The sequence below is a fragment of the Trachypithecus francoisi genome, unplaced genomic scaffold (genome assembly GCF_009764315.1).
Source record: "Trachypithecus francoisi isolate TF-2019V2 unplaced genomic scaffold, Tfra_2.0 Lachesis_group11, whole genome shotgun sequence".
In the NCBI taxonomy this organism is placed as follows: Eukaryota; Metazoa; Chordata; class Mammalia; order Primates; family Cercopithecidae; genus Trachypithecus; species Trachypithecus francoisi.
In genome coordinates, this window is record NW_022681456.1 from 42,297,289 (window position 1) to 42,313,412 (window position 16,124).

At 34.8% G+C, this 16,124-nt stretch overlaps 1 protein-coding gene across 2 annotated transcripts in view; it reads left to right on the forward strand.

The window, feature by feature from the left end:
• Window positions 1-934: 934 nt before the first annotated feature.
• Window positions 935-16,124, forward strand: part of DCN (decorin) — a 37,953-nt gene continuing 22,763 nt past the window's right edge. Inside the window, exons 1-2 of one of the 2 annotated variants that reach the window (XM_033221093.1) lie at window positions 935-1,404; window positions 5,382-5,625. In XM_033221093.1, coding sequence (XP_033076984.1) covers window positions 5,415-5,625 — 211 coding nt within the window. In that variant the 5' untranslated portion in view covers window positions 935-1,404; window positions 5,382-5,414. Of the gene's footprint in view, window positions 1,405-4,294; window positions 4,616-5,381; window positions 5,626-16,124 lie in introns of those variants that run through there. The other variant, XM_033221092.1, reaches the window with a different exon arrangement.

Consider the following 16,124-nt stretch of genomic DNA (forward strand, 5'->3'; position numbering starts at 1 on the left):
TGTCTAAACTGTCAGAATAACTAGATATGTGGTCATTAAATATTAAAGAGATGGAGAGTAGGGTAAATTGTTTACCTGGGAGACTAAGCTTCGGAAATAAGGCAAATTATAACGTGGTAACACCTCTCCCCCTCCTTAGACACCCACTCAAGAATTTAATTTCTCTAAGTTTTATTGAGGAAAAAGAATATTTACTGTGGAAGAATATACTTTGATGGCTGGAGGAGGGAAGGAAGAAGGCTGGAGGATGGGAGGGGGATCCTCTTGTGTTTCACAGCTGTTGATTTCCAGTTTCCACCTGGTAACAGCCTAGGGGCCAGAGCATAATGATACAAGTCAAAATACAGAGATCTACACAGAGACAACTAATAGCATCCAGCAAGGGAATTATAAAAGCTCAAAAAATATTTCCAGTGGCTAAATAAATACCTTTCCTTGTAGTTGCAGTTTTTTTTTTTCATTACTGAAATTTGGAAAGACACATAGACTCTATTGCCTTTTCAAAGTTCTAGTTTTTATAAAAGTATAATCTATGAAAAGCAAATTTTTCATATATAGATGATGAAACTATGTTGTGATCAACTACTAGTTTTCTATGTATTTCATTTAAAAACTGGTAGACAATGAGAAAGATTTTAAACTATGATTAATGAAAGTGATAGATGACATACTTTTCGTATAAAACCATGGCTTTCTTTCAGGACACTTTAGAAATATGTCCAAAATATACAGAGAAACTCCACAGCATAGTGCTTGAATTTACACAAACACTCCAAGGCAAGTAAGAATCCGAATGAGTAGTTTCACATAAGGCTACTCATTTATTTTTGCAGTCCGCATTTAAAACAACTACAAGATTAATTTCATTCCATTTTTCTGGACTTATACATCCTGAAAGCAAGAAAAAAATGTCATTTTGGAAGTATATTAAATGCTACTTGTAAACAAGGCTAGAAAGGGTGGAGAGTGAAATGGGATGGGGGTGGGGAAGCAAACCCTTTAGTTACAATATCTTAGGGAAATGAATCTCCAATTAGACAAATTTCAAATCAAGTTGTTCCACTATACTACATAAGCAGTTTAGAATTTTAAGCAGATGCAAAAAGAATAAAGCAAATGGGAGGGAAAAAAAGGCCGATAAAGTTTCTGGCTACAATACAAGAGACATATCATTACCATATGATCTAATGTGGGTGTCAGCCGGATTGTGTTCATTGAGGGAAACCTTATTTTTTAACTGTGCTATGGAGTAGAAGCAGGAGGTTTTCAACCTAGTGACAGTCACAGAGCAGCACCTACCCCCTCCTCCTTTCCACACCTGCAAACTCTTTTACTTGAGCTGAATATTTAGTGTAATTACATCTCAGCTTTGAGGGCTCCTGTGGCAAATTCCCGGATTAAAAGGTATGGTTTTCAATAACTGTCCTGAACTCTGCTACAGACTAATAAAACTTCGGTCAAGTTGAGAGCAAAAGGGATTATTTGGTGAGAAAAAGAAAAGGAAAAAAAAAAAAACTTAAACTTTTATAGTCTTTATGCAACATTTTAAACAAGTATTATTTGAAAACAGAAGTTAAATATTTGATAAAATGATTGAATGTATTGTTTTATTTTTCTCTTCTGTATTTGCAAAGATGCTTCTTAAAAAACTGTAACCTAACACCATGACTCTCTGTATTAATGTTTTTGTGTTTGTATTAATGAATGTTTAGCTCTTTAAGAGGTGGTGACCGAAAAGTGTTCTAAAGTAGCACATTTGTAATTGAGCTGTATATTTAAAAATGTATTTTTCTCCTGAATTTTTGTCTGCTTTAAGAACTTTCAAAAGCCCAGAAGAACTGAACTCTGGTGATTAGCTGAAGATACCTAACGTATATTTCTTCAACCCCAGAAATCAATAGAAATTATCACCAGAGAAGTGAAAATAAACATTGAAAATATTTATGTTATTATAAATGCCTAAGATATTACAAAAGCTGTATAATTTCTTAAATGTAACGTGTCCCAGTCAGTATCTTCACTGCAAGTGAAATTTTAAGATACATTCACTATAAAATGAGGATGTGGGTTAATTTTCTAATTTTAAAACAGGGTAACACAGTGACCACTGGTTAAGTGGGCTCCCAGTGATGTAAATACCTGTGGCTTTTTTTTCCTGTTGCTGTTTCTAACCAGAAAAAGAGCCAAATGCCCCCTATAGTAACGCTTGCTTGTGGATAAATGTTGCTTTTATTCTTTATTTTAAAATTATATATATATATATATATAATTGAAATTTTTAATCATCTAGTGCTGTAGGATTTTAATTTTGCTTTTGCATTTACAGCTTCACTTACCTCTTGAGGGTTAAATTTTGTCTTTGAAAGTGACACCAAAGGCATAGATGACATAATGCAAATGTTGATCTGAATGATATAGTTCATTTAATGGGCTTAAGTAGTTTTAGGAACCAGAAATTATTATTTTTGGTAAAACATTTGTAAACTATGGCAACTAGCTTTAGTGGAGTAGTGATATTGCATTAGTAATTAGCATCTTGGAGAGTGTCACACATTTTCAGACTACTTAAAACAGTTTCAATACAATTTAAACAGCATATCATCTCAATAACAATCTCCTTGGTTTCTACTTGGACAGCTGCTCTTTGCTCTTTATATTTCTGATTAATTAAGGAAAGAAGGAAATGGCTAAAGGATTTATCAGTATTGACAACCCACATTAAATGTTTTAAGATGTTGGGTCTTCAAGTACCATGACACTAATTTAAAACAGATGATTTTATGGAAGATTTTGCACAAAGTTTCTGGACATGCTATTATTTTTTCACAGTACAGTCAGGGTTAAATGCACACACACACAGACTCACACACACACATGCACACATACACACACACGAGCAAATGAAAGTGAAATAAAAATCAGTGATTGAAGTTATAAGCTGCCTGTCTATAGTCAGCTTCAATCAAAAAGAATATTGTTTGGAGAATTTGTGCCATTTTAACAGAAGTAAACAAACATAAATTATAATACTATTTCTCTCAGCTAATACTCAACACTTTCTTTTTGTGGGTTGTTAGTGAAAAAACCAGGCATGTTCTGCTCTGGAGAAAAGATTACAAAGCGACATCTGCATTAACTGTCGTTGCTATTTATTAAATCTGCAATTACTTGGCTTCATTTTTCTTTTAAGCTTGTAAGACATTAAATATGCAAGGCTAGCAAGCCTGTGGTAAACCATAAACATTGCATTTTTAATGAGAAACAGATACAAAACCACTCCCTCAGATACAATTCAAGGGAACAGGCTGCCAAAACAAGAGTCTTCTCTTAAAGGGAAACTCAGTAACTGAGTGGGAGTGGGCTCCTAGAAAAGCTTAATGTTGAACTTAAAGTGGCAGTGTGAAGAATAATCTTTATGATATTTTGTTAAATGAAAAGCCACAAGCCTGTATTCAACATGTGCTGCCTTAAACACATATCAGTAGTAAATATAAACTAAGAACAAAAATGTAAGAAACTGAAAAACATTTGTTTCTTCTCTAGAGAATCTAGGCAAAAATTTCCAGAATATACCTTAAGGTTAGAACAAAGATCTTTCTTTTTTATTTTCTTTTCTCTCTCTCCTTTCTTTCTTTCTTTCTTTTTCTTTCTTTCTTTCTCCTCCTTTTTTTTAAAATATGCTACAATTGGATAATGACTCAAAACAGTTCTAAAATTCTACTTACAAACGTACAGCTTTAATATGGATTCATCTAAGTGTACAGTTCAAGGTAGAGATGATGGGACTAATTATCTGCTATGATGGGACTAAACATCTGCTAAATATCTGCTATGTTTTGGAGATATCAGAATAGTTTCAGTGCGATTTAAAAAATATTTCGTCTCCCAAATGACTTTGTTTCTATATAATCAAATACCTTTTGTTATTCAGATTTATTACGATTTTGTCACTCAGATTTATTTAGTGCACTTCAGTTGATTTAACAACATAGATTCGTGCTTGTGGAATGAATGGATAAATATGGAATACATTTATCAAAAGAATACTTGGTTTTTTACAAAATGCCCTGTTAGCAAAATGAGATCATATATACATCATATAAAAATCAGTTAGAATTTTCCGTATGTGTTTATTAGCTTATTAAAAATAATGTTTGAGAAACTAGGAAATTGATTTATTTTTTTAAAGCCGATCTTGCTTATACCAAGTTGAGGTTTTCAATCTGCTAACTTTTTTATATCAGAAATTCGATATTGAAAAAAGCTAATTTTGTGTTTTAAAAAATCAGACTGATTGCTTGGAACAAATGGAGTAAATTGTCTTGTCAATAAAGTGATGGTCAATTGAGTCATTTGTGTGCAAAATATTGTGCAAGGCCCGGGTACAGAACAAGGAATAATAAGACACGCCCTGAAGGAGTACATCGTCTAGTGGAGGGACAGACCAAGCACGCAAAACAAATTGCAATATAATGTGATAAGTTCTTTAAAAGAGGTAAGAGCAACGTGCTTTGGGAGCAGAGAAGAGGGAGAAAGCAGCATCCTGCCTGGATGAGCCAGGGGACACAGAAGACAAGCCCACTATCTCATTTAATCTTTACAACACTCTTGCAAGGTGGGTATTCTACATGGCAAGTAGCTTTGATTGTCAGGGTTCAGGTGAGGACTGGGAATGGTGTGACAATGAAAAGGAATGTGGCTAGAGGTATTAATTCATACCAATTTGTGAGTGGTCTGACATACAGCACAGGGACTGTGGGCAGTATTGATAGGTCATAGGAAGTTAATAAATGGTTTGTAGTAGAAATTAATAAGATGAAATTGAATTTTTAGAGGATGATTCGGGCAGCAAAGTGGGAGATGGACTGAAATAGAGGAAACATGCAAGGCAGAGATGAACTGGAAACTCTTGTAATAGTTTAGGGAGAGATGAGAAAGGCCTGGACCAAAATAAATGTGGTAGGATGGAGAGATGTGACTGGCTTCCAGAGATATTTCTGAAGCAGAAATTGGAGATCTCCTATATGTATAGAGAGAATTTTATTTGACCATGGCAAGGCTTGTGTTAAGTGAGCATTGAAGAGTCCAACATGATTTATTATCGTGACAATTTTGCAAACAATTTGAATATATAGTATACATCTTAGTTTATACCGAAAATTCAAAACAAACAGATTTAAATAATATTTGGATTTCTCATCCTAAGTAAATAGCTGTGCAAATGATACTATAATGTACCTGATCATCTTTCAATACATTCTTAATGCACTGCTTCCTGATAATAAATGAAATATTATTTTGCACCTTTTCTCTGTGCTCACTCTATACAACACACAGATTAGGCAGAGCTACTCTTCTTTAAACTCTCATTTGTTTCCTAGGTTCCCTGGTTGTGAAAATACATGAGATAAGTCATGAAGGTCACTATCATCCTCCTTCTGCTTGCACAAATTTCCTGGGCCGGACCGTTTCAACAGAGAGGCTTATTTGACTTTATGCTAGAAGATGAGGCTTCTGGGATAGGCCCAGAACTTCCTGATGACCACGACTTTGAGCCCCCTCTAGGCCCAGTGTGCCCCTTCCGCTGTCAATGCCATCTTCGAGTGGTCCAGTGTTCTGACTTGGGTGAGTGGGATGCAGTTTCTCTTTACCTACCTTATTTGTTTTGTTCTTGGGAATGGCAACTCTGAGAGTTTAGCATTTTCAGTTTTAATCTCTCCAAATGTGAGACACAGTGCCACCTAATGAGGAATAAAGGAAGCAGAACAGGATAGAAAGAAAAGTAGTGTTGTGGTTCTCTCTCTCTCTCTCTCTCTCTCTCTCTCTGCCCCCACCCATCCCTCTTCCTTTTTTCCTCCATTACTTTGCAATCTTGGAGAAATCACTTTAAAAAATATTTCTGAGCTTCATATCCCTTCTTCTACAAAACAAAATTTTGAAGAAAACAGTGTCTTATGTTCTAAAATTTCAGAGTGATGGTTTAATCTTAATTCTATAACGTGGTTTTATAAAATATTAGATATTAAGAAAATCAGGTCAGTCTCTCTACTATTCACTTAGCCCAGACAACAGAGTTTCAGCATTACTAAATTGTAAAATATGCAGTTATCAAAAGCAAAACTTGTCAAATTTTATGACAAAATCTTATCTTTCAATTATAAAAATACTCCCTTAATCTCTGAGCCTTAGTTTTGTCTTTACTTTTGACATTTTATAATCCAGCTGCTTATATTCTTTAGAAAGTTTCAAAGGAAATATTTATCACTAAGGTATGGTGTAAATATTCAATATAATCATGTTACATATATCTTTAGCCTAACACCCTAAAGACAGTTTGATTTATCATCTTTTCAGAAAAATTTGGTCTGGAAATTCCAAGAGCATTACACTTAGAAGATAAATCTCCAGAAAGATTGAAGCTCAGTGGATGGGCCAAAGGGGAATGAACTCAGTTTACATGGCAGCTGATTCACATTCCTCCTTTGGCAGGGGTGTATTTTCTTATTGGAGATGAAAAGAAAAAAAAAAAATCTTTATATCATGATTCCGCCATGTGTACTTCCTTCTGGAGGAAATCCCATACTATGATCAGGCACTTCTTTCAGAAGTCCTATATTTACTCAGAACATGCTTTCTAGCAGTAGTCTGCAGGAGAAAAATGCTACTAGCTTCTACAGTTGGAATAAACTACCTCTAGGAACCTGGAAAAACATAAAGTATATTCAGCAGTAACAACTGAAAAACATTCGAAATAGCTTCTTCAACATATATATTGTATAGCCATTTAAAACCCAAATACAAATGTTATGTAAAGGCTTTCAAAAGGCCACAGAATAATTCCAGTGGATTGATTTGTTCACTCATTCAGAAGCTATATTGGGAACCCATCATGGATGAACTCTGCTCTAGGCGTGGGGAGGAAAGGATGAGGAAGACAAATATGGCCCTAGTTCCTGTGGATCTTATATTCTAGTGGTGGTGACTATTACTTTTTGAATTGTGTATTCACCACAGGGGAGATTGGATTACTCTTCAGAAACTTTATAAGTATCTAGAGATGACCTGCATTATTGTCTTGGGCAGGAAAATAACAGGGTTGAAAAAAATCTGGACAAAGAAATCACCAGTTGATGGATATACACAGGATAATCTTTTCTAAAGTTACTAAAATGGCGAAGTTCCCCAAAAATGTGATGCGAGTTAAATTTCACTTTACCTCTGAGAACAAGTTAAAAGAATGTATTATTACTTTCACTACATATATTATCAAAAATGAAGGGCTGATGTTTTTAAGGAAAGCAGAGTTGGCCAGTTACTTTAGTGAAGTTTTATTTTTTCATAAATAGAGGCCTTTGCTTCCATGAAAAATAGTTCAGAAAGCTTGACCCCGATGAAAGCACTGGGCATAGGTCTATTGTTCAAAGCGAAACAACAACAAAATGTGGTCTTAGGAAGCAGAAAGTTCACTGACTTGGGACCTTTATGATCGTTTTGTTGTTGCTGTTGATATTGTTTTGTTTATTTTGTTGTGTTTTTAGATGAGAAAGTTTTCTACATGTTATCTTTTTTCTAGGAGCTCAAAGTGTACATCATCCCTTTATTATGGCTAGGTTTACTGACTCATATACTAAGGAAGTAGCTAAAATTATAAAAATAATTTGTTTTTAACACCATATTTAACTAAGAGAACTAAGTTCCAGTGAGCAGTGGTCTCATGTGATATATTTTCAATATCTTAAAATTTAAAGGTGAATATTTAAATATACTATACATTTTAAAATCAGATATCTCTAAGAAAATACATTTCTTAAAGGGAAATGAAATTCACTTGACTTTAAATAAAACAAATGAACTCATTTCATATTTTTAACTATTATCTAACTCTTACTTTATGATGCTGGCAAGCTGTTGAGAGCCTTCACATCTTCATCGGTAGAAAAATCACAGTCTTAGAAATCCTATTAATTGTATGAGGTACCTGTGTCATAGTAGCAGCTTCAAGCAGTTTTAAAATAATATGATTACATGCAGTAACAGATTAAGAAAAAAGAAAGCAAGCAAGGAGAAATGGACCACCTAATTCACTGTAAATGCAATATAGTTGATTTTTTATTTGTTTTATGTCCTTTAGTGATCTAAGCATGAAGGTTGAATTATTATAAAAAAGAAAATAAATGCAGTGCAGTTGGGGATGGCAAATGTTAATGCTTATCTGTATTAAAGACCAATGTTGTCTTCAGGATTATCCTTGGTGGATTATCCTCGGCAGACATTTAATGAGCAGAGAGAAGCTGCAGTGTTGAAGGCCAAAAGTCCTTTGTCATCTTATTATCTGAATAATGTGTAATACAAATAAATTTTTTAAATTAAAATGTTTGACTACTTTTTCCCACTGAGAAATATTCTTGGCAAAATTAAACATCAAAATTTTAAACAATTCTTTCAAAGCTAAGACATCAAAAACTGTGAAATTAAAATTATGTAATTACTCTGTAGGGTAATTTGAGGCCTCTGGAAAATGCATGGACTGGTTTAGTCCCTAATTCTAATTTATCACAGTAGTATTAAAATGTGTTTTTTTCTTTTTCTTTCTTTCTTTCTTTTTTTTTTAGAGGATAAGGGATTGAGACAGTAAACATGAATTCCCCATAGATATTGGTCAAGTTGTTTCGTTGAACTTGTTGCAACTTGCTTTGTAATTGGAACCACAATTTTATGAGACCCATATCTTGTCTTCTTTTATCTATCATGTTAAGACATAAATCAGTTCCCTCTTAATTACAGCATTAATTTCAAAAAGTCATATTATAAATAAATGTAGAGTTAGCAAATTCAGAAGTCTTTCTTTTTTTTTTTTTTTTTTTGAGGCGGAGTCTCGCTCTGTCGCCCGGACTGGAGTGCAGTGGCCAGATCTCAGCTCACTGCAAGCTCCGCCTCCCGGGTTTACGCCATTCTCCTGCCTCAGCCTCCTGAGTAGCTGGGACTACAGGCGCCCGCCACCTCGCCCGCTAGTTTTTATATTTTTAGTAGAGATGGGGTTTCACCGTGTTAGCCAGGATGGTCTCGATCTCCTGACCTCGTGATCCGCCCATCTCGGCCTCCCAAAGTGCTGGGATTACAGGCTTGAGCCACCGCGCCCGGCCTCAGAAGTCTTTCAGTTACTTTATAATAATAAATCCACAAGGTAACTTAGTCTTTTAAAAATCAAACATTTTTTAAATGTTCTGATTTTGATTGGATTTTCTATTTTATATGTTTGACATCCTGTAGGAAGACAGCTTCCATTACTTAGGTACTCTTTGACTCAGCCATTCATCTTTGGATCAAGTGTCATCAGGTAGTATAATTTGGTATGGACTAACACCTCATTACTGAAATGCAAATCAGTCCTGACAAGTCAAATAAGAACGAGTATTGTCTTTTGACTAGTCTCTGAAATTAAAATTATAATTCTTGATATATTTCTTATAAACAAATTTCAAGAGTTGAAATGTCTCTTAAAACTATTTAGTAGTGGAAAGAACTTGGGCTGTGCAGTTAAACACCTCTGATCTCAAATTCTGCTTTGCTGTTTACTACCTGTAACCGTGAAACTTTCAAAACTTTGTTTCCTCATTTGACAAATGGAAATATATCTTATTTCACTGGGTAGGAATAGAAAAATATATGTACAAATGCTTATTATAGTAACTGTTACATTTCACTTACCATTTCAGGCAAAGTTGGCTAAGAACATGAGGCTGTTTCTGATATTTCCTTTCATTTTTATTTATTATTGAGAATAATAGGTACAGGCCATATACTTATTAGAGACTGTCAATGACTTATACCTATTATTCTCAATTCAAATTATATCATATTATACTAATTGAAAATAAGCCATATACTTATTAGAGACTTATTAAGAGTCTTATTAGAGACTTATTAAGAGTCTCTAATAAGTATATGGGTTGTCAAGCTAGAGACAAAATAGTACCATCTCTCTCCACTTCTCTAAAGAGGACCACATCATCTCCAAGTGTAAATAGACAAGAATAAAAAAAAGTGCATTTACTAAGCAATTGAATATTCTCCAAACCAATATTCCTTTGAACAAAATGAGTTTGTTTGATTTGAGAACAATGAAGCATTTGGCTATTTTATAATCATAAATGATTCACACCCCCACACACTTAGCCCTCTAGAAATGGTGCCAGAAGATGAAACACATTTAATTTTGCCATATGGAAGCATTACAAATAACTACTTGTTTCTAATAATGTACGTTATAATGCAAATAATGTTTTAATTTTTAAAAAATTCAGAAAAAGTACAGCCTTTTAAATTATACAGTTGCTTCTTATTCATACTCATTTTTCTTGAACTATTGAAAAATTTTGTCAGAGGTTACCACTTGGGACATATTGTACTACAGTTTCTCGCTTGGCTGAGGAAACTGGTTTTCCAGAAGCAGACCTTATACAAGAGATAAATGAACCATTACACTTCTCCCATGAAATCAACCCAGAAAAATAAATTAGGACAGTTTTGTAGAGGAACAGACAGAATGCTAGATGCTCAGTTGCCTTTATCATTTATGTCTGGCTCTGCAGCAGCAGAGGTGTGAGGTGTTCCTCATTTAGGGTTTCTAATGCACCAAAAGGGTGTTTCCAAAACATGATATGGGAAGGAGGCTGTGCACAGAGTATGCCCACTGGATTGCCTAAATTGACATTGGGTAGGAGTGGAGTATGCTTCAGATGAAGCAAGAGTAATGCTCAATGTGACCCAAAGTCTCCCGAATCAAGGGGTTAAAAGATGGAGAGGAGGAAGAGAAGGAGTCAAGAAGGCCAAAGGAAGCGTCTGTCTCCTTAACCTGACTGACAACTAACACAACCCTGGTTTCCTTCTCAGTCCCCAGGAGGGAGAGAGAGGCAGCTGTGTGGGATCAAGGCATTTTGTGAGACTGCAGCTGTGATTCATTTTTCTTTGGAAGAACATCCCTAGCTCCAGGGGATACGGTGGGAATTGGTTAGCTAAAATATCAATTCCCTGGATAAAAGAGGAAAACTATGAGACCTCTAATCTTAACTTTTCTCCTTCAAAAGAGTGGAAAAAGATTACATAGTTCCTCAAAAATACAAAAAAAAAAATGAGTTTGCAATTCAGTCTTAATAAAAAGAGAAAGCCCCTAGCATATATACTGTAACACTCAAGACTCAGTTACTCTTGACTTAGTCTGTGGACTGCTTTAACTTCTGTAGCTTGCCTACTTCTGCCTTTTTACTGTAATCTACATTTGCTTTGATTATTCTATACTAATCAATTATATATACGTATCTGTGATTATACAATATCTTTTAATTATCTTTTTATATATCTATTTTATTGTTTTCTTCACTAGAAAAGAAGTATTGCAATAATTTATCTTTGTACAACCTCTACACAATAAACTGCCTTATACTTTCTAGACTCTTTAAACATCAATCAATGATTGATGAATGAACACACGAACATATGCATGGCTTCGTTCTTGAATTAATGCTTGGATGAATATTCTACAATATTCCTGACTCTAGCAAGCTGCAAAGAGAAGGGAACATGTCTGATTGAGAAACAGAAGTGATTTCTCAGTGCATCCTTGCTCCTTCCCTTTAAAGACAACTGTAAAACCAGGAAGCTTAGAAATTCCTTGAGTTTGACTGGAAAGAGAATAGAATTAAAGAGAAGAATCGTTTATGTCTGAAGCCTGGTCTAACTGATAATACAGTCAGATAGCCATTTTTAAGATGGAAAGAGGGAAACATGCCTGCCTTGAGCAGAAAAGTTTTTTTGTTGGGGCTTGAGCTCCTAAATATTATTTTGGTCATTTGCCCAAAAACTGAAGTACACCACCAATGTCCCAATTATGAAGTTGAATACAGAATTATAAAAAAAAAATTGTTGAAAATCAGTAAGAACAAATTTTAGAATTTGGACTCCTGCCACATGGCAAAAAAAGCATGATGTTTTAAGATGACCTGGCCTTTGTCCAACATGATGTTTACGAGATTGCTGACATTTGCTAACAGAACAATGCTATTCATCACTGGGACAACCAAAAGAAGGGAAGAAAAAAAAAAGAAATCTATTTCTTACTAGTCTTTATTCAGAAATGATATTTTGGTAATGTCTTAAGTCGTATCTTATTTGCTTTAATAAATAACTAGATTTTAAAGAAGATAAAATTCCTTATTAAAACTAGGAGAGCAAATATCTAATCCAGGCTACCTTGAAAATAGTGTGTTTTAATGGAAAATTTAGAATTATTTTAAATAAAGGCTGCTCAATGAAAAATAAATGTAGGAAACCATTATGCTCCTGTTACTACAGCTGAATGAATTTACCCCAAAACATAGTGGCTTAAAAAAATTTAATTTGTTCATGACTTGAGGTATGGAAAATTTGGCAAGGGCTCTGAAGGGCTGTTCTCACTTGGGGTCACTCTTGCACTTGTAGTCAAATGTTATCCAAGATTATAGTCATAAGAAGGCTAGCCTGGGGTGGACACCAAAGACAGTTCACTGTCATAACTGACAGTTGCTGCCACTATCGCCCACAAGCTTGACTGTTCTATCCTCTGAATTGCCTCAGGCGGCTTCTCTTTTGTTCTATGGCCCCTGGCTATCCTAGAGCAAGCATCCCAGAAGAAGTGGGTAGCAGCTGTACAATCTTTTCTGACCTTGTCTCAAATGTCATGGTGTTTCAGTCTATTGATTCCTAGAGGCATCAAAAGACCATCCTACATTCAAAGGGAAGAGAGAGGAATTAGATGCTGCCTTCTAATGGTAATGGGACAAATGCTTATTGTAGAAGAGGATGTAGGATAGAAAATTTAATGTATAGCATCTTTGGAAAATATAATCATCTGCATATATACTTAGATTTATATAAATTTCTAATGAGAAGTTTGAGCATAATTATATATTATGTAGAGAAAGTCCACAGATATTACATGTCCCCCATGAAGGTCATTATTTAATAATTGCAAACTACATTAATATGTTAAATAATTATAATTAAATTAATTTATAAATTAACTTCATAGTTAGTTAATTCTTCTACTTAAGATTGTAAGAAAAGTATTAAGCCATATCTTGATGACTTTGTTTTCATTATGGAACATTTTTTGGATGTAAATTGAACCTGGCTAATTGATACATATAATTTAAAATGCTAACATTTTACTTTCTATATTATTTTCTGAATAACCATAAAATTCATCACTATCAATAGGGATTACTTAGTTAAAAAGCACATACAATTAAAACAATCAGATATGCTTAAAGGCAGAATTTAAATTTATTTAAAAGTTTAAAAAATTAAGGTAGGATAACTGTTTCATGGAATACTATTGGTTTTTATATTTTTTGAAGATTAGGTTTACTTCAAATAAGCATTTTTCATCATAAAAAATAATCTTAGTCCTAGTATATTTCTACCACAATTTACTTCAGGCTTGGTGTTTTCAGATGAGGAAATGGAGCCTGAGGAATGCTAACTTACAGATTCTGGTCATCTCTCCTTAATAGCCGAGTTGATTTTAACCCAAGCCGTTCTGACTCTAATGATGTACAAACAAAGAGTAGTATTTTATAGATTTGCAAGAGTGTAGCATTTGCCACCATTAAAATAGGGTTAAATTGACAAGGAGCAGTTTTTGAGGGGTCTAATTATTCAGTGGGGATCGGATCATGTGCTTCCTAAACTGAAGGCTTATCCAAAGGCAGAGATAGGACGACTAGCACCCCAAAGGCCCTGAACTTCATGAGAACAATGATGAATGCAGAAAGAACAGGAAATAACTGTAAAGAAAAAAAAAAAACATTTCAGGACCAAGATCTTTAGATGAACATCTTGTGTTTGACATACCTGAAAAACAGATTTCAGTCTCTAGGATAATATGCATGGTGATTGTACAGAAAAGAAGGAGTTACAGATGAATAATCAGAAAGATTATTCAGAAAGATAATGAGAGCAACACCCTCTATTTTGCTTATTATAATAATCATAGGTAGCAATACTTGAGACACTGCTATGCACTATGGTAGGAGATTATTTTGTAGCATAGCTTATTGAATTTTCACAAAATTTCTGTGAAAGACTTAAGAAAACTGAGGACAGAGAGTTTAAAGAATATGTCTTCTAATTTTTTTTTTTTTTTTTTTTTTTGAGGCAGTGTCTCTCTCTGTCGCCTAGGCTGGAGTGCAGTGGCATGTTCTTGGCTCACTACAAGCTCCACCTCCCAGGTTCACGCCATTCTCCTGCCTCAGCCTCCCCAGTAGCTGGGACTACAGGTGCCCGCCACCACACCCGGCTAATTTTTTGTATTTTTAGTAGAGACGGGGTTTCACCATGTTAGCCAGGATGGTCTCCATCTCCTGACCTCGTGATCCACCCGTCTCGGCCTCCCAAAGTGCTGGGATTACAGGCCTGAGCCACCATGCCCGGCCTCAATATGTCTTCTAATCTTAAAGATCAAGAAGAGGAACCAGAATTGAAATTTGCATAGCAGTCTTATAAAAAATTGTTATGATAGGAGCATGTTTAAATATGAAAATTCTACAGAATAAAGTGACCCCATTGTGTACCCACAACAGAGCTTTAACCAATGTCAACTAATACCACTATTTTTCTATCTCCACCCACTTCCATATCATTTTGAAGCAAATTCCAGATATATGATTTTATCTATCAATACACATGTCAGTATGTTTCTCTGAAAAATAAAGCTCTCAAATAAAATAACCGTATTTTGTAGCTTATTTATAGGAATTAGGATCCAGATGAAGTACATACATTGCTTTTTAAAAAATAGCTTTTTAAAATTTTGTTTTTGTTTTTGAGACAGGGTATCACTCTGTTGCCTAGGCTGGAGTGCAGTGGTACGATCACAGCTCACTGTAGCCTCAACCTCTCCTCCCTCCCGAGCAGCTGGGACTACAGGCTTGTGCCACCATGCCCAGCTAATTTTTTGTAAAGATGGGGTCTTGCCATGTTGCCCAGGCTGGTGTTGAACTCAGAGGCTCAAGCAATCCACCTGCCTGAGCTTCCCAAATTTCTGGAATTAGAGGCAAGAGACACAGCACCCAGTTAAAACGTCTCTTAACTCTCTTTAAACTACAGACTCACAATTTCTTCATTTTCTTTTGGAATTTAGAGGATTAATCAGATTCGGGATTAATTGTTTTTGACAATACAAACCTATGAATAGGGATTTGTTTCTTCATATAGAAGCTTCTAATTGATCCTTTCCCAGGAGAAATATATGCCATGTAGAGAAACTCTTACTGCTGGAGTAGTCACCCTGTAAGACAGAAAAATCGTCTTCTTTAGATATTTATGTGACAAAAGGTGCTTCACAAATATGGCAAAGACACTGAAGAAAGTGAGAGCAATTTTCAGGTAGAGATAATGGAAATGACATATTTGATAGTAAGTAGTATTCATTTATAAAATGTTCCTGGCCAACTGATAATCAGGAAAAAATATATAATTATTATAACCAGTTGTATCCTAACACTTGTGAGGAAAAATAGAATTTCCTATGATAGCAGGTTATAGGGAGATGGTTACAACAGAACACGGCAGAAATGATCTCAAAGCCATACTCATAAACTTTTCATCATGGGACCGCAAGGCAGATAGACTTGAAAATTAATTAATCAGAAAGGCTCTTCCTGTTTTCAAAGCAGCCAGAGCAAATTCCTGATGTGAAACAATAATTAGTCCTTCTTACCAGGAAAACAATAAATAAATACACTAACAAAACAAAGACCCTGCAATACAGGACAGTATAGTTTAAACTTACAAATCTGTAGCCTGTAAGAAGTTCAGTGGTGCAAGATTACTGTTATACAGGAGTAGTCAGGATGAATGTTACAGAGGTGAGGAGATAACGGATATACTTCAAGGGATTGTTAGAATGGAAATAGAAATAAATGAATAAGTGGAGTTTTACATAAAATATGCATTGTATGAACAAAAATGAGTAGCTAGGAAGGAGTATAATATGCTCAAGGAATAGCTGTAGATCAACATTAGAAAATATGCACAATGATCAACTGCATGAATAAATGGCAAACCATGGCCAGGCACGGAGGCTC